We start from the raw sequence: 16,813 nt of genomic DNA, 5'->3' as shown, positions 1-16,813 counted from the left end.
TATTAAATTATATTTCTAACAAAAACCAGAAAACCAGACCTTTTGATTCACTTACATGCAGTGAACCATCCATACATTCAGGGGAACAAAAACCCCCTTGTATTTCTTAAAATGATTAGTATGATTACTGTGAATTGCCAGAGAAGGAAAATAGTTCAAAACCACCCTGATCAAACTTGGAAATGCTTTATGTGATGCAATCCAGGATGAAAATCCTGCTCTTTCTGCTCTAGAGGGTAGAAAATGATGTGAGAGCCTGTGTCACTGGCACTGTGGGGGTGGGTGATCCTGAGAATATAATTCAGCTTTCCTGTCTTTGTTTTTTTTAATTGGACAAAGGAGTCCAGAAAAAGATTTCACTTCTCTCCAAATATCACCCTGAACACACATATTTCAAGAACCAATATTGTAACTGAAGCATTTTAAAGCATAATTTAAACCCTCAAGTTTTAAATTTCACTTTGTTGAGAAGACTATTTCCCCAAGTATTTCCTCTTGGAAAGGGAGAAATACAAAACAGTCAAGGATAGGGATCTACTGCTTCCTTGTTTTTTCCCCCAAAAAAAAAAAAAAAAAGAAAAAAGAAAAAAAAAAAAAGATGGTAACATATGAAGAGAGTCAGGAAGAAAATCTACTCTCAGTTTTGATTTTATTCCAATAGGAAAAAGTCAAATGTTGGCTTAGGGATCACCCTAAATGATCCTTTTCTTTGTTACTTGATCTGCACAGAAACTATACAGTGAAAATGATGCTTGGAAATGGCAGCTTTACTTTCACCTGCATCACTGAAGATCATTGCCCTGTGTACTCTGCTACCACAGCTATCTGTAGGGTCACTATAAAGCCTCACAAATGTTCTTTTCTTTTTTTTTTTTTTTTTTTAAATTAGTCCTTTTTAGGATATCAGAGTTTACCTGGATTTGACCACACATTTATTTCAGTATAGCTAAGGAAACCACATGCTTGTAATGACTGTGGATTGCATTCATGCCAGACACAACTGCATTTTAGCCAGTGGAATGATGCACTGGGCAAACAGCACTCAGTGGCTGCCCAGTGCTGTAAGTGATTTCAGACCCCAGATGCCTCACACTCCCGCTTTGGTGGATGCCAGTTACACAATATTGAAGTGATGTGTGAGCACTGAGAAGCCTCTGTGCTCCAAGACCTCACACTGGGCAACCTTTTGGAGTGCTGACGTGAGCATGTTTTGTTATTGACCTTGGATGAAACCGATCGGAGCCCGAGTCCTCACACAAGCAAAATCCCCAGGAATTTCAGTACAATTTTTGCCTAAGGACTGTAGGAGTGATTCAGCCTAATGTGAGAACTAATATCCCAAAAGCTTTTTCTAGGCAGCCTCCTAATTATAGACTCAAGTTTGACATCTGTAGCACAAACCCATACTGAATTTTGCAACCTGAGCTTCTCTGTGAAGAACCACACAACAAAAACAAAGCTGACTTATCATTTACAAAGGCCTTTCATTAGAGGTCCTCAAACTCTGTATTTATATTAAGAGCAGTGTATGAGCTGCTTCAAAAGATGACAAGGTAGGAAAATGCCTGTAGGACTGTTTTCCATTGGGCACAGCACACAGGTGGGAGCTGCTGTCACTCCTGTCCAAGCAAACCAAATGTTGGAACCTCTGCACATTAATACATGGATTTTTTTCCCCCCTAGAACAACCTGGTGGCACAGTGTGCACTTCTTTTGTCCCTCTGTCTCCAGGTGACAGAGGATAGATCTATCCCAGTTACTAACTTGTGAAGTACCTATCAGGTGCCCTTGTGAAATGCCTACAAATTGTTGGCACTGCAGCTAATCTCTTCTTGGTTACCAGATGATTATTTTCCACATCAGTGGACAATGATAAAAGTAGAAGAGATTGTGCTTCTTCCTCTTTAGATGAGGTGTTGACAGATAATAAATCTTTTTACAAGACTGGCATTGATTTCCTTGTATTTAAATATGGAAAGCAAAATGCAACCACGTTCTATGATGCCTTTCTCAAGCAACCAACTGGTATTGGAGGAATTAAATTAATAAGGGTTTAATTTTCCAGCCTGTGCCTCTTGGAGCTTTCATTTGGATGATCTTAAATTCCATGCAAGCCGCATGTGGGTTTTTTTAAATTGATTTTTGACAATGTCTGTACCTGCCTGTCAAGGGGTGGTTGTCCATGTCCTTCCATGTGTATGTGAAATACACCAGGACAGATTCTGTGGATGAAACTAGAATAATACAGGATGAACTAATTTGCTGTTGACAGACAAGTTCAAGTATGCTCTGCTAAACAGAAATTAACTCAGAACATCACCTTTTTGCTCATACAGTAAGAATACAGGGGTTTTAAGGCAGTGAGGGTCAAGACTGGATTTTAAATAGTTATCTTTTAAATACCCACACTTTCATTTTCCCTTCTCCATCTTCCATGTTGATTCCCCAGCTGTGCACTTGCCCATTAAATTTCATTGCAGAAAATGGACCAACCTGAAATTTTAGCTTGTAACTCAGTCTTTGAAAATCCTTCCTACCTTAGACATTATCCCAGAGCACCATGATGTTTTATTTCAGGCTGAAAGTAATAAGCCACTAAAGTCAGTACACTGAACACTTGATTTGGAGGCCGCTGAGCAGGCTGACACATGAAATTACTAAATATACAAATTGAACTAATGTACAAATTGAAGTTGGTGTTCTTTTACCTTGGTATCATGACTAGATCTGTACACAAAGCTCTCTGTATCCAACAGCTCCACATCACTAACTTTCCCAAAGGGTTGACAGAATTTAGTGACAAACTACTGTTGGAGTTCTTGGGAATAAAGCCCTGTTTGGGTTGAAATTACTGAGGCTTCTATTTCTAGAGTTCTAAAAGTCTTCCCTTCAATTTAAACTACCATCTCTCCTGTTCTCATTTATGGCCTGATGTGCAGAAGCACGAATTGTTCTCATGAAAAACATAGATTTTCCAAAAGCTGTAATGGTCTAAGAGGTACCAATTTCTTCTGAAATTTTGCTTTTTCTGCTGAAAAGTTCTTCCTTATCTCAAAATAATTTTCTTCCAGGGAAGACTCTCATAAACCTGTGATTAAATGCAGTCTAATTCCCAGTTATGGAGATGTTCAAAAGCAACAGCGGTTGAAAGAGTGAGACAAAACCTATGGTTTACCAAAAAGTTAGGTTGTCATTGACTCGTTAGAGGCAGCAAACTCAGATGTTTATGAACATTTCCAAAGGTCAGCAATGCTCTGAACGTGAAGATTGAGGACTATTTCTTTTTAAACTGATTAATTTTTTAATATATATTTTTAAACCTGCCTGTATGTCTGTACTTTTTATCTTCAATTGTGCACTATTCCCACTTCAACAGAGACATAAATCTGCATGTACAGACACACACTTTTCATTATTTAATGTACCATCTGAAATATGATATGATTTTGATAGGCAACACATTGATTTGTACTGGGTTTTTTTCTGCTGTGCTACACGAAAACTTAGTTATCTACAGCCATCAGTTCCATTACAATAGGGCCTTGAAGAATGATTGGACTTTTAATTTTAGTAGGATAAGCTACTTGCAAATCAGTTCTTGAATTTACAGTACTATGTTGGATATGACTTAACAAGAAGGATTAACTGTCTTGATACATGGAATGCCTTTACAAAGCAGTGGGTTTTTTTACTTTTAGGGACTCTGTTGACATTGGGGAGGTCATACTCTCACTGCACATGGTGGCACCAAATAGAGCTGAAATAGAAGGAAACAGAGGGAGGACAAAATCTGAGCGCTCAGAAACATCAAATTAATTTGCCCTGCCCATTCATAGATTATTTGTGACCCCACTGCAGTCTGTGGGAGTTCTGCCAATTAATTTCACTAGGAGGAGAATCTGAGTTGGACTGAAGTGTCCTGCTTCTGCCCACAGCAGCAGAGGCACTCCAGACCACTCTCAGGAAGGGAAAACAAAAGTGCAAATTCCCAGTAACTGTGGCAACAGGAGGGATGGCTTTCTTTGCCATCATGCAATTTTGAATTCAGTAGCTGCTCTGTGACATGATGTGTTACTCCCCTCCGTCAAATTAAAGCTTTCTCCCCCGTGTGGAAGGCGCATCAGGGAAAGAGCACAGAACAAAACCATCAACACAAACAGCCCCCAGAAGCCTTTTCACATTTCCCACCTCACATCTGTCACAATGGCAAATCCATGTTTGCAAACAGCATGGAAAAACTGCCTTAAATGTGGCACTTCCTCAAAGGCAGGGAATTAGCTCAGCCTGCTCTGTGAATGTCTCTCAATCCATGTGAGCGACAAGTGGCGATGAGCTCCCTCAGCAAAATGCCAAGACCTCTGCTACGGAGAGAAGAGCTAAAGACTGCACAGGTCGTCCATCTCTGGTTGCATTTATCTTCCTTTTTTACCCTTTCCTTCACTAAGGTGCTGTCTGTTTTATCCTTGGACTTGATAACTTCATTAAGGGCTGCAAACACCCAGGGAGGCTATGGGCAAGGTTTGAGAGGGGCTGCAAACACCCAGTGAGGGTTTGGGCAAGGTTTGAGAGCCTCAGGAAAGCAGCAGCATATGCAAAATATGATGATGATGCTCTAAGGACTGTCACAGGCAGTCAGACCAAAAGGGGATGCAAGTGAGTTTCTCTTCCCTTCCACCTTGTGTCCTCTGTTTTACAGGAGGCAGTGCCCATGCTGACAAGTGGGCAGCACTCTCTACAAAGTTAAAAGACAGCAAAATCTGCCTCTGTATCTGCCAAGGACAAAGAAAAGATGGGAAACATATGTTCTCTGTGTTTGGGATGATTCAGTTTAGGTAGACTACCTGGGTCAGAGCCCAGATGGTGTAAACTGCTGAGTCTCAGAACTTACATTAGCTGAGTCTCTAGATTAATAAGTATTTTTAATTTGAACTTCTGAACTATTTTGATACTCTTTATTAAAAAAAAAAAAAAAAAAAAAAAAAAAAAAAAAAAAAAAAAAAAAAAGCCAAGTCCCCAAACAACCTCTGAGGAAAAAGCAAAGAAACAAAAACTGATATGACTTCTTTAAAGTATTGGTGTGAATCACTGTCAGAGGTCAGGAAGGAGCACATGTCCTCCAAGCATCAGTACAACACCACTGATGCAAAGGCCACACCTGAAGTTTATTGAGCTAACACAGCAGCTTAAGGAGGTCTGAACTGCCCTGTGTGGTTCAGTGACCTGTCATTTGAAATTCTCAGGGCTGATACCTCAAAAGTCAATCATTAATTAGTCACTGAACAAAGTGTGCTTGAAGGGGCAGTAACAGTCAGCCTTGGAGTTCAGATGCTGTACTAGAAACAGAAGGTTATGAGCTTTGATGAGCACTTGAACAAAAGACACTGAAGGTGCACAGGAGGCAACTGAGCTAAACACAAGAAAACGAGGAAGACATTGGAGTCTTGGTGATGTAAGCTTGGACTGGGAGTAGGTGGGATTCAAATGTCTTGGGAACACTGAAGCCAAAGGGATTCATGAGGAAATTTACATCTGTGCCATCTGTCCTTTACTTATTTTGTAGATGGCTTTTGGAAGAGAAATAATGCCATCTTTCAATTTAACCTTACTGGTGATTGACTGCTGGCAGGAATGCCAAAACATTCAACCCAGGAGAGAACACACCAAAAATAAACTTGACCCTAGACAAAATGCCCTGTCCTGTCACTTACTCACAGTACCTTTTCTGTGATGTTATCTTAAGCTGAAACCATTACTTCTCAGTTTTTCTGACTCAGATGTGAGAGGACTAATTTTGATAAACCATGTCTTACAAAACCCACCTTATCAAATTGACCAGGAAGAACTGACAGCAAGGAGGAGATGCATTACCTTTCAGTTCTTAAAACCACCCACAAAAGGAGCTTGTTAGCTCAAATATGGGTTGACCACACTCAACAGTACATGCAGTGAATCCTCATTCATGTATGGTATGCCACTAAGCAGCAAATTTTGGACATGATTAAGAAAGTAATTTCTGAATGCTTGCTGAGGTTCAATTGTGCAAGTAAACTATATGAGCTGTGAAAATACCAGCATAAAAATCAATACCAGCAATCAATCAATAACCTGATTTGGGAAAAGTCTGAGCAAGTCACCACAGTGACTCCTTCAAGTCCAGATACCTAAGTATTGTGGGTATAACCTGATATTAATGACCCAATTTTTTTCAAGAATTTCATTGTTTTGGCAGCAATAGTGGTTACTAATATTCTAAAGGTCATGAACATCTATTAAAAATCTTGCTGAAGAAAGAAAGGCACAACTTTCCCATATCCAATCATCCTGTTACTGGAATATATGTTTGTGATGGGGTCATCCCATAGATTTTGATTGTTTGGTAAGAAGGGTGATATCTAGGGACATGTTTCACGTCTTCTCTTCTAAAAGTCAAACAAAGAAAAATGCACATTCCCATGATGAAAGCCAAGAGTAGAGCCATTGCTCATGGGCTGTGTAAAGGTTCCAAGTCTGACATTTCCTAAGTGCACAACCAGCAATGACAACTGCTAAGTAGTTCTCAAATGTTACACAGTCCATGTTGGTAAAAAAGAAGGTGGCAGAAGATTCAATAATGGTAATGAAATGTTGGGGAAGCACTGCTTTCTTCAATCCCTTCCTTCTTCAGGATTTCTAATAAGGGATTGTTGGTGAATTTTCACTTTGTACAAACACCTCGTCAGCTCCAAAGAAGAGTAAGAAATAACACCCTTAGAAGAAATGTTTGAGAGCTTAATCCAGCCTGGCAAAGCAAACACAAATTCACTGATTTCAGTGGAGTTACAGATGGTCCCCTTAAGGTACAACAGAGCTGATTTGGCCCTCCTCCCATATTAAGCTCTGCTTTGCCTGAGAAACATTTGCTTTCAAAGGAACCAACCATGTGCAAAGAGCCTACAACAATGAGCTTCAATTAAATAAATGAATGGAGGGGACACTTGTATTTTAAAACTTTTCTCAGTAGTGGGCTTTACCAGCAAGGACTGGTAAAGTCCACTGACCTTCCTTCAGTTTAATTTCAGGATCTAATGCCCCTACCACAGACTAAGCACTGATCTGCAGAATATCAATTATTGTACACGTATTTCTGCTTCCCATGGTTTCCTACAAGCATTAAATTGGAATAATGTATAAGCATATTGCATGTCTCAGGAAGAAATTGTTCTTCCTCAGAAGCCACCTCAGCACTACGGCAGATGGGCACAGGTTTTATGGCTAAAAGCACAGGGAGAGACAGAGAAGGAGAGAGAGAAAAAGAAAAAGAAAGTGAGAGAAGAAAGTTGCTTACTGTTTCGAGGCTTCTCCTCATCCATGCCTTCATCTTCATTTTCTGGATCAATATCTTCTGCTTGAGTTATCCAGTCTAAGTATCCCTTCAGATCCTCCTCTAGCTGCTGCTTTTCCCGTAGCTTCTGGAAATCGCCTCGAGCCTTAGCCTTTTCTCTTTCTTTGGAAAACTCCCTAGCAAGAGGGAGGGAGGGACAGGACATGGGCGGAAAGAAGGAAGAGATGGAAGGAAAACAATGGGTTAGATTGATTTCCACCAGAAAATCTCCTCAGTCTGTGTAGCACATCCAGCTGTTTCTATTCTCTCCAGACAAACACGTGTATGGAGCATCCTTGCTGTGCACACATGTGTAAAACAGCTGGAGTGTCCACATATCTATCAACACTTAGGAAAAGACTGATACCTTTTTCAAAACTTTTCTTCTCAGCCTTTGATTGACAATTCAAATAAAACATATATGTAACATTCATGTACAATTTTGTGTACAATACCAGACATTTTCTAACATTCTGTAAACACTTGATATTCTCCAACAGTTATCTACAAATGTCTATATGAACAATGGTTAAAGATGAACTGTTTGACAATAATCTGACATCTGGAGAGTGAGCTGGTGGCTCTAATTTGTAGCCAGGTTTCAATCTGTGTTTAAGATTTTATATTTCATCAAAACTAAATTGGACTAGTTTAAGTGTAATTAATGGTACTCACAGTCCTGTACACATTTAATTATGGACCATTTCACCCACAGTACTGGAAAATATAGTTAAACACTCAGACCTCAAAGTTTTACTGAAGACTTTCAGCATTTGAGGCAGTTATCTGACATCAAATATATTTTTCAAATCCCACACTGGGTGGAAAAATACGATAAATTATGGGTAGAAAAAAACTAATAGATTCCACCAGAAAGTGGACAGGGCAAAACATTTGATGATAGTTTTATGAAAGAACAGTGTTGGGAGTATAAACTTAAAACAGGACATAAAGAACAAGAATTTCCTGTTGCTTAGTTGTGCTCCTGGGTTCTTGGCTTTGTCTTCTTTTTGGCTGCAGTGCTGTTTCTTCTCCTCTTTCAGCAATAATTTCTTTCAAGAAATGCTGACCTCCCTTATTTAGAACCTCACGTGGTTCTAAACCAGGTTTTAAAACTTGTATTTTAAAAAGTAAGTTTAATGATTGTGAAAATTGCTGGACCAAGAGTACTTAAGCATTAAGTCTTATGTCTGCTGAAGCAGATCACTACACAAGACTCACACAGCAGATAACACAGGCCACTCTTTCTAGAAAAAGAGGCAAAGCCATTCTCCCCAATGCATTATCCATTACTGTTGGTGAAGACTGTCAGCAATGAATGGATTTAACAAAATGCGACTCCACTTGGCATTTGTCTTAGGTTTGCTCCTGCAAAAATTAATAGGAAATCTACCACTGATTTTGGTGGCATAATATTAGCATAATGAAAATCCTAGCCAAAGTGTGAATTTTGTGAGTGGCATGTGACTGAGATGGAGGTGAGTTTCTAACAGTGATGGTGAGGTACTTTTCTCCTGTTGAGTCTAAAACCTGCTGAAAGACTTCCATGGACTTGACAGGCTTTGCATCAGGTTTTCAGAATTCTGAGCTGTGCATGAAACCAGCACTGCAGCAGGATCAAAGCAGGATGATTCCTTAATTTCTAGCCAAAATATGTGACAATGTATGCCAGTGATATCTGCACCCTTGTTATGCTACGAGGGTTCAGGTCCTCCCAAGGAAGTGTGATAAAAAAAGGTGGAGGTGAGGAGAGAACCACTGGCTTCTCTGGCCTGAAGTTAGTCCACAGTCAACTCTGGGTCCAAACTCAGCCTCAAGGCATGGAAAAGATAAAAAATGAAATTTTCTTATACTGGGAGTGATATTTTACTATTTACAATATAAAAGAAACAAATAAGCTCAACAATAATAATAAAAATCATACAAAGATAGTTAGGAAAAAATCCATCAGTCGTGGTTATATTTTCTGCTTCAGTAACACCTTTCCCCTGGGTCTGCTACAGTGCCATATCCAAATTAATGATTTAACTCTTAAAAAAATAATCACTGAATGAATCTATGTATTATTAAGCCTGTTTGTTACATCAAATTCCAATATTTTGATTTTCAGCTTGCAAGGTATTATTTTAGAATCTAAAACAAATGGGTCAAATTTTGAAATGGGCTGAACCTAGAGTCTTGTAACACAATGCAAAATACTGTGGTTTCCTCATGTAAATGACCTGCAATTCCGTGTCTCTTCCCTTGCTACAACACGTGACACTCCACATCTCAGACGACTCTCCAAAGAAGACAACTGGCTTAAATGCTCTTAATTTCTATGCTCTACTAACATCAAACCATTGAGAACAGGTGGCTCAGGAAATTGCTACTGCAATTCAAATCACCTCCCACGTGGAAAGGCAGTGCTCGGGCAAATGTAGCTCACAATCAAGGGTTTCTACCAGTGACCATTTTCCATCCCATGGCAAGGGAGCTGGTGGCCTCAGCCCAGGGTGTAGTGCAGGCAGGTGCACACATTAGTGCTGCCTCCAGCACAGCTGGCAATAAATGGTCACTGCTTGCAGCTCCAGCAGGCAGGCCAAGGACCAAAGGAGCTTTTGATGGAAGTGCCATGTTCAATCTAGAGGTTGCTTTCACAAAAAAGGCTGCACAATCATGGCAGGGTAAGGGCAGCAAAGTCTTGCAGTACTAGCAAGCAATCTGTCTCTTCTCAGTGAATCCAAAATGTCAGTATAAGAATGGGTGAATTTGATTGTTTTTACCACAATTCAGTTTGTTTCACTTTGGTTTACTTCTCCCAGAAAATTATAGAAATGTTTGCCAGTGGGAATACCAGAGAGCAGAGTATTCTGGATAGACATTTTCTCTGTGTGAGGTTAGAGTGGGTCAAGATCATAAACACCCAGCTCTGCATTATGTGCTGTTTCAGAGGAAAATTTCTCTTTCCTATCCAAATGATGATGGAATTTAGGTTATTCTTGTGATTTCTCATGTTTAGAGGTGAGATGAAAAGTGAGCAAAACAGCAGAGTTCTAACAGTTCAAAACTCTTGCTTGCTACTCAAAGTGGAGCACAAGACTCCAAATCTCATCCACCCTGAGAAGTACACAAAGGAATGGGAAGGGATGGAAGAGGGAACAGAAGATTAATAGGAAAAATACCTGAAAGGTCACAAAAACTGCTCAAGGAGGAACTACAACCATGGCCAGCCTCCTGTTCACTCTGACCTCTTTCTTGGCAGTAAAAGAAACAAAAGCAAACAACTGTGTTTTGCAGAATCCTCTCAAAAAGAAACCTCTGCTCTCCTCTCTTCCATTTGCCTTAGGCAAGTGCTTGTTTGGCCTGTGTCCTGGGATTTGGATCAAAATATAAAGGAAATGGAACTCCATATTCTTAGGTGTACTTGTCTGAAGGTTGAACCCCCTCTGCCTTTTTTTTTTTTTCCTCATTAATTAACTGAAATAGATAAACCCGATGTGAACATCTCTGATCTCAAGTGACTTCTTATCACTGTTCAGAGCAATGATGTGGAATTGTTTTGCCTGGGCTTGGGGAGGTCTGCTGTGTGATCTGCTGACTGGATACTCCTTTGGAGTACATGAATTTTATATTGTGCTCAGCCAAGTCAGGAGGAGATTACACCTCCACATATAAATACTCCAACATGCTATTTAGGCTACTATGTGATTAGTAAAGTCACCAGGACCATGAATGGATGGCATGCCTGAGGAAAAACAAATTACAAAAGAGCTTTTTCAGCAGAGCAGAATTCAGCATTTCATTTTGCAGGTGCAATCGAGGTGTCTTTGTGAGTACAATTAATTACACTTATGCATTCAGAATTGACTAAACCCCCCCTCAAGCTAATCTGTCATTTGTGAAGTCTACCTACACAACATGCCTGCTGAAGCTCCTGAAATAGATAAATGGGAAAAAATCAGAGATGGCCAGAATGGATATTCAGAGATAACCAGGAATGCCGCTTTGTATCTAGAACAGACAGGTGGATCATCAGCATAGATCAAACTAATAGCAATAGCAAGTCTCCAAGAGAAAAAGCTGAATCTGCAAAGTGAACACACTTTGTAACTCAGCAGAATTTAGAACTGCTTTAGAAAGTTAATTGTTTAAGAACTGCTTATATAGACCAAAGAAAATTTGGAACATTTCTCCCATAATTTCTGTGTTTTTTCATGGATGCAAATTCTTAAGTTTCTTTTTACTTTTCTCCAGTTGAGGACATTTTTGCAGAAATAGTGCAGCTGTCATAACACTGTGAAGACAGCCAGAAAGAGTGACTCACAGCTTAAACAAGGTGAACTTCGTCTTTGATTTCAGTTCCCTCTACAGACTGTTTCCATCTCCTACCACTAACTGTGGTGGTTTAGCTGCAGTATGGCAGGAGGTGGATGATTTAGGCCTCAAAACACTTTCTTGAGTTGAAAATGAAAGAAAGAGGAAATTAAATTGCTAATTATGCACAGGTGCAAATCCAAGTGCAGGTAAATTGAATCAGAAGTGCTTCAATACTATGCACTCCCCATGACTGGGCTCACAGGCACTTTTTATCCAATCAGATACCATAAAACCTTTAACAACCTTTCTATAGGGTCCTTGAGCACACCTCTGATAGAACAGATCCCTTTCCCTGTCAGCTGATCATCATCCCCCACTAGTGCTGACATCCTTACCTGCTGGGCAGAGTATCCACCTGGAGGAATGAGGAGTTTGTGTTTCAAAACCGTACCAGAGCATCACTCTCCAGACATGCAAACACAGACTATTGCCCGACACTTCATTACTGAGGATTTTCTCCACGCTTCCATTACAGCATGGAAACCCTTCTCTTTGCAGCAGCTGTCACAGTGGCTAGTCTCCTTTAGTGGAGTCACAAAGATAGAAATAATACCTCCTGCAAATTTTCTATTACCTGTCTCTTTGCCAGATGGCCAAAGGTGGATCTTTTTTCCCCAGTCCCACTGCTGCCCTTCCTATCTTGTTGGCCCAAGTACCAAGGACATAAGTTCTGTGAGGCACCAAATCCTCTCTCCTGCTCAGAGATCATTTTCCCTCTCTTTTGATCAAAAGACAAGGGACTTCAGGGCTGCCTACTCAGGCAACAGGTACAGGCCCTAATCAAACTCATTTAGAGCTCATCAAAGGAGGCAGGATGGTAGAAACAAAAAAGAGGATGCATAAAAGTCCTCATACCATATTTATCCATGTACACAGAATGTCTGTAGCCCCCAGTCATGCCCAAATATGGAACTAAAAGCCGAATCCTAGAAGATTTTTTTTTTTTTAAAATCTTGCAAGGAATGTTTGCTGGCTTGATTCCTTAAATTATGTGTCTCCCCAGGGGCTGTAAAGTTTTTAACTACTGGGGACAATACCCATTGTTTTTAATCAAAGCTACTAAAATGATGCTTTGCAGCGAGGGTTGTACTGCAGAACTGAAATACAGCTAAATGTCTGGATGTCTTAAAAATGCTTAAACACTAAAAGGACTTCTCCTGCTTCTCTGTTCATCCTTGGAAAAGGTCAGAGGGAAATGATCTTTTCTCCCTGCATCATGCCAAGTTTGTAATCTGCACAATAGAGAAGATGGGCTTATTGAAGGAGAAACGTGCCCAAGACTCTCTCCAGGGAAAATAGTCTCCTGGTAGGCTGTGCTTTAGATATTCTAAACAATGTGAAAATTTCTCCTGTGAGAAGACATAATTTGGCAGGAATCTCATCCTACAGATGTAAAGAGATTTGTTTCATGCTCTCATTCCTCCTTCAGTCCTACTGACTCTTCCAGAAATTCTACTGTAATCCACTTCTATGGTGCATGGATTGCTTTGCCCACAGGAGAGCACAGCACTGTCCTCTTCCCACAGTGCACAGGTAGAGGAATGTGTTACAGACAAAAAGTTGTCTTATATTCCTTTGATTTAGTCAGAAGACTCCTTCTGTGATACTAGGAATGTATTTTGCTATTGGCATAGCAATAGCCTAGGCCTTCTCTTAAGGTTCTTGAGATCAACCCATCACTGACCGTTGTTTTGGTAACCAGAGAGTAGGAATAGAAATACAAATTTTTAAAAATAAACAATAATAAAACATTTTCCTGGTACTGCTTACCCGCTAAGTACACCGAGAACCAAGTTAAGTACAAAAAATGACCCTATGATGATTAGTGTAACAAAATAGATCCAGGGCCAGTCCCTTCCTATGGCATCATTGACCTGGAAGAGTGGAATGATAATTAGTGAGACAAGCTCAGATTCTGAGCACTGCAAGGCTCCAGCCAAAGAGATCCCAAGTCACCAGCAGTAAGGTTCTTCAATAGCCAGTTTTCTGCAAATTTATGGCAGGTTGACATAAATAATTTTGTAGGCCCTGAGGTTGAATTTCTCTGTCAGGGAATAACACTGCTTTTGTTACCTGTGTTGTTATTTGCAATATTTGAACATTTTGTCAAAGTATTTCAGAGCTGATGTGAAGCTTCCTTGGATTCAGATTTTTAATTCCTCTGAAAGTATCCTGGTGACAGGGAAGAACCCTTATTATGGAGTCTTGCCCTGTAGCATTGGAAAAAGGACACCAAAACTGTCAGCTTACCCGCTCAACACACCAAGAACCAGATTTAGAACGAAAAAGGATCCAAAGATGACCAGACTGACAAAATACACCCATGGTAACTCATAGCCCATAGCGTCCTGCATCTGGAAAGACGAAGGAAAGTTAGAAGACAGAGAGGGAAAGCAGAAATGATTAGGCAAAGGAACAGATGGAAAGATTTGTAAAAAGAGCCTGTGGTTGGTTTACACGTAATCATACCAAGTGTTTCTGTGTGTTCTTTCTAATGTGACCACTCCTTTGATTGTTTTTTTTAATCTAGCTCCTCATTGACCTATTACTAGTCAGTGACTAATACAGCCTAAAATATAACGATGGGCCCTACTGGCATTTCCTTGGATGCTCAAAATTGTGGACTTACTTTTTGGAGTTTACTTAAAACACCACAAAGGGTCCACCCCATGAATTCTAAACTTGGCTGCTCACATATATGACCCTCTGCTGCCAGGGAAAATACTTCTAGTTTTTGGCAGTGTACTGTCAGATCACATTTACTTTCCATGTGTAGCACAGATACCTCAGAGAGGAGCAGGTGGGAGCTGGGCAAATACTGATCTTTCCCTGGCAGTGCTCTGGCAATCTTCACAGTTTACCACAGTGAGGGCAGTAGCTTTGCTCTCTTGAGGAAGGTCTTTTCAAGGCCCACTGTGTTCTAACCTGGTCAGGTGTTTTCTAAAGCTTCCTCATAAGCTTTGTTCTCTCATCTTGAAGGATGACCACTTATGTAAACACAATTCCTACACAATGGAATACTAAGAGAAGCTGAGGATGTAAACTGAATGACATGGATTTCACACTACTTCAAGCATCTGCACATGAAGCAGGGAGAATTATCTTAGCATCAGAACCTGTATTATATGAGCTCCAGTTCTAGCCCATAATAAGGTCTTGTATATATTCTAAAAGCATCTAGTACATAAAAACTATTTCATTTTGAAGTCTCCTTCAAGGTATAAAATTTTGGAAAGTTGCTGGATACCTTAATAGAATCTCACTTTCATAATGGTATCAAAACACCAGAGTCCCTTCTTTGCTCTTCATAAACAATTATTTTTGAATCCAGAAATAGCATCATTAAAGAAGCAGATGGTGGTTAACATTTTCCGGAGCACTAAATTGATTTATGAACTTAAATTGCAGAATTTAAAGTACCTAAAGGCATAAAGAAATCTACATTCCTTTGTTTCCCACTCTTTTGAAAATTTTGTCTTCTCTTTCCAAGAAAATGCTCTTTCCTTTACAACCTAAACATTTGCTGGAATCACAGAAGAAATATCCTTCCATACATGGGCAATGAGACACACTTCAGTGGAGGTAATTTCACTCAAGATTCATAACAACTCAGGAAAGGAATTTCAGACCTTCAATAAGACAAGGCAGGAGAGTAACACTAATAGAATCGTTTCTTTGTGGATGGAAGCCCATCATCCATTTTTCTTCCAAAGTAGAGCCATTAAAGTTCTTGTCTGGCAATAGTCCACAGTCAATGGACTGACCCAGAGCTCCATCTCAGGGCTCCTTCAGCTGTGACTGAACTGAAGTAGACTCATTAAAAAATAAGCTCAAAATCTGCCTCTGTGAAAACAGTTCGTCAGCTCCTTCCTCACAGGATAAATACATTTGGTGGGCAGAAGAGTACCTGAGCTACTAACATTCTCTAAGCATAACAAACTTCTTCCCTTTTTGTAGATTTGCAGAATTTTTCAGTTAGTTTATAAATCATACTAATTACTCTTTATGCTTGCAAGCCACATTTCATCCCATGTGACCAAAAAGTAGCACCCCTGGTGTCTTACTGCACATCAGGGCTTTAATGAGAACAAAGCATCCCTGAGTATAACGTTGGAAGCAAAAATTGACCTGAGATCCCAGCTGGGAAACCAGGAAGGCAAAATGTAAATGCCCAAGTTGGAATTAAGTAAAGAAATGAGATTTAACACCCTTTGTCTCCTACAAATAACACCAATATCTATTTAAAGCAATCTGCACAATGAGTATGGATGACTTTGAAAAACTACCATAAGAATTTACCACTGTGGGCACAATGATGAATTGACATCCCTCTAATTATGATAGATGGTGATAAAAAAGCCTCAGCTGCATGATATTTATCTATCATCAGTTTGGGTTTTTTTTCTCAGCTGGAAAAGTGAAACTTCTCAAAGCTGTGGTACAAGAGAATTGTAAAGAGCAAAAGCCAGGTGCCAGGTACAGAGGTCATATTCATGTCAGGAGAAGGACAACCCTTCCCTGGCATGAAGAAATTCCCAGACGGCAAGAAGCTTCCACCATGTCCTGGTAAAGTATATAACTAGAATATAGTGTACTCTGTTATTCCCAATGCCTGCACAATTGCATAACAATTGGACCAGCTAGCATCAGCACAAATTAGTCCTGTAAAGCAGACCTGCATTCTGGTACAGCAGAGCATTTGGGACTTCTCAGACTGAAAATTTCAGAGGTCAGCTTTTCATCTTCTTTTTATTGTACATTTATATACATAACAGAGAAGCTGAGGGGCAGAGACAGCAAGAGCTTCTCAAGCAGAGAGAAACTGCCAGTATTTGGCAGACAGCTGAGTCTGTCTGTTGCCGGACTTTCCTATGTTTGGTGCTCTCATGTCTTTTTTTCTTTACTAGCAGGTGAGATTATTCCTTTGAGACTGACCCACAGGTGACAGGAATGTGTGTTATATGATGAGATAATGTTAAGTGTTTGTTAAATTATGTTAAAACCTCCCTGCAATAAGGAAACAGTGCACTGTGAGCTTACTGCTTGCTCCTGGAAAACAGCTGCAGGAGAAATGCAGAGAAATATGTTGTTTGG

General features: G+C 39.9%; 1 protein-coding gene across 6 annotated transcripts in view; it reads right to left on the bottom strand.

The window, feature by feature from the left end:
- CACNA1C (calcium voltage-gated channel subunit alpha1 C) overlaps positions 1–16,813 on the bottom strand; it is a 454,995-nt gene that overhangs the window by 128,897 nt on the left and 309,285 nt on the right. For 5 of the 6 annotated variants that reach the window (XM_041398795.1, XM_041398796.1, XM_041398797.1 and 2 more), the window contains 2 exons: positions 13,970–14,073; positions 7,325–7,497 (listed from right to left, as the gene is read on the bottom strand). In XM_041398795.1, coding sequence (XP_041254729.1) covers positions 7,325–7,497; positions 13,970–14,073 — 277 coding nt within the window. Of the gene's footprint in view, positions 1–7,324; positions 7,498–13,489; positions 13,594–13,969; positions 14,074–16,813 lie in introns of all 6 variants that reach the window. The other variant, XM_041398801.1, reaches the window with a different exon arrangement.

This window comes from Onychostruthus taczanowskii, unplaced genomic scaffold, assembly GCF_017590055.1.
Source record: "Onychostruthus taczanowskii isolate IOZ18803 unplaced genomic scaffold, ASM1759005v1 scaffold15, whole genome shotgun sequence".
In the NCBI taxonomy this organism is placed as follows: domain Eukaryota; kingdom Metazoa; phylum Chordata; class Aves; order Passeriformes; family Passeridae; genus Onychostruthus; species Onychostruthus taczanowskii.
The sequence above is the reverse complement of the archived record's forward strand: the minus strand, read 5'-3'. Positions and strand labels throughout refer to the sequence as shown.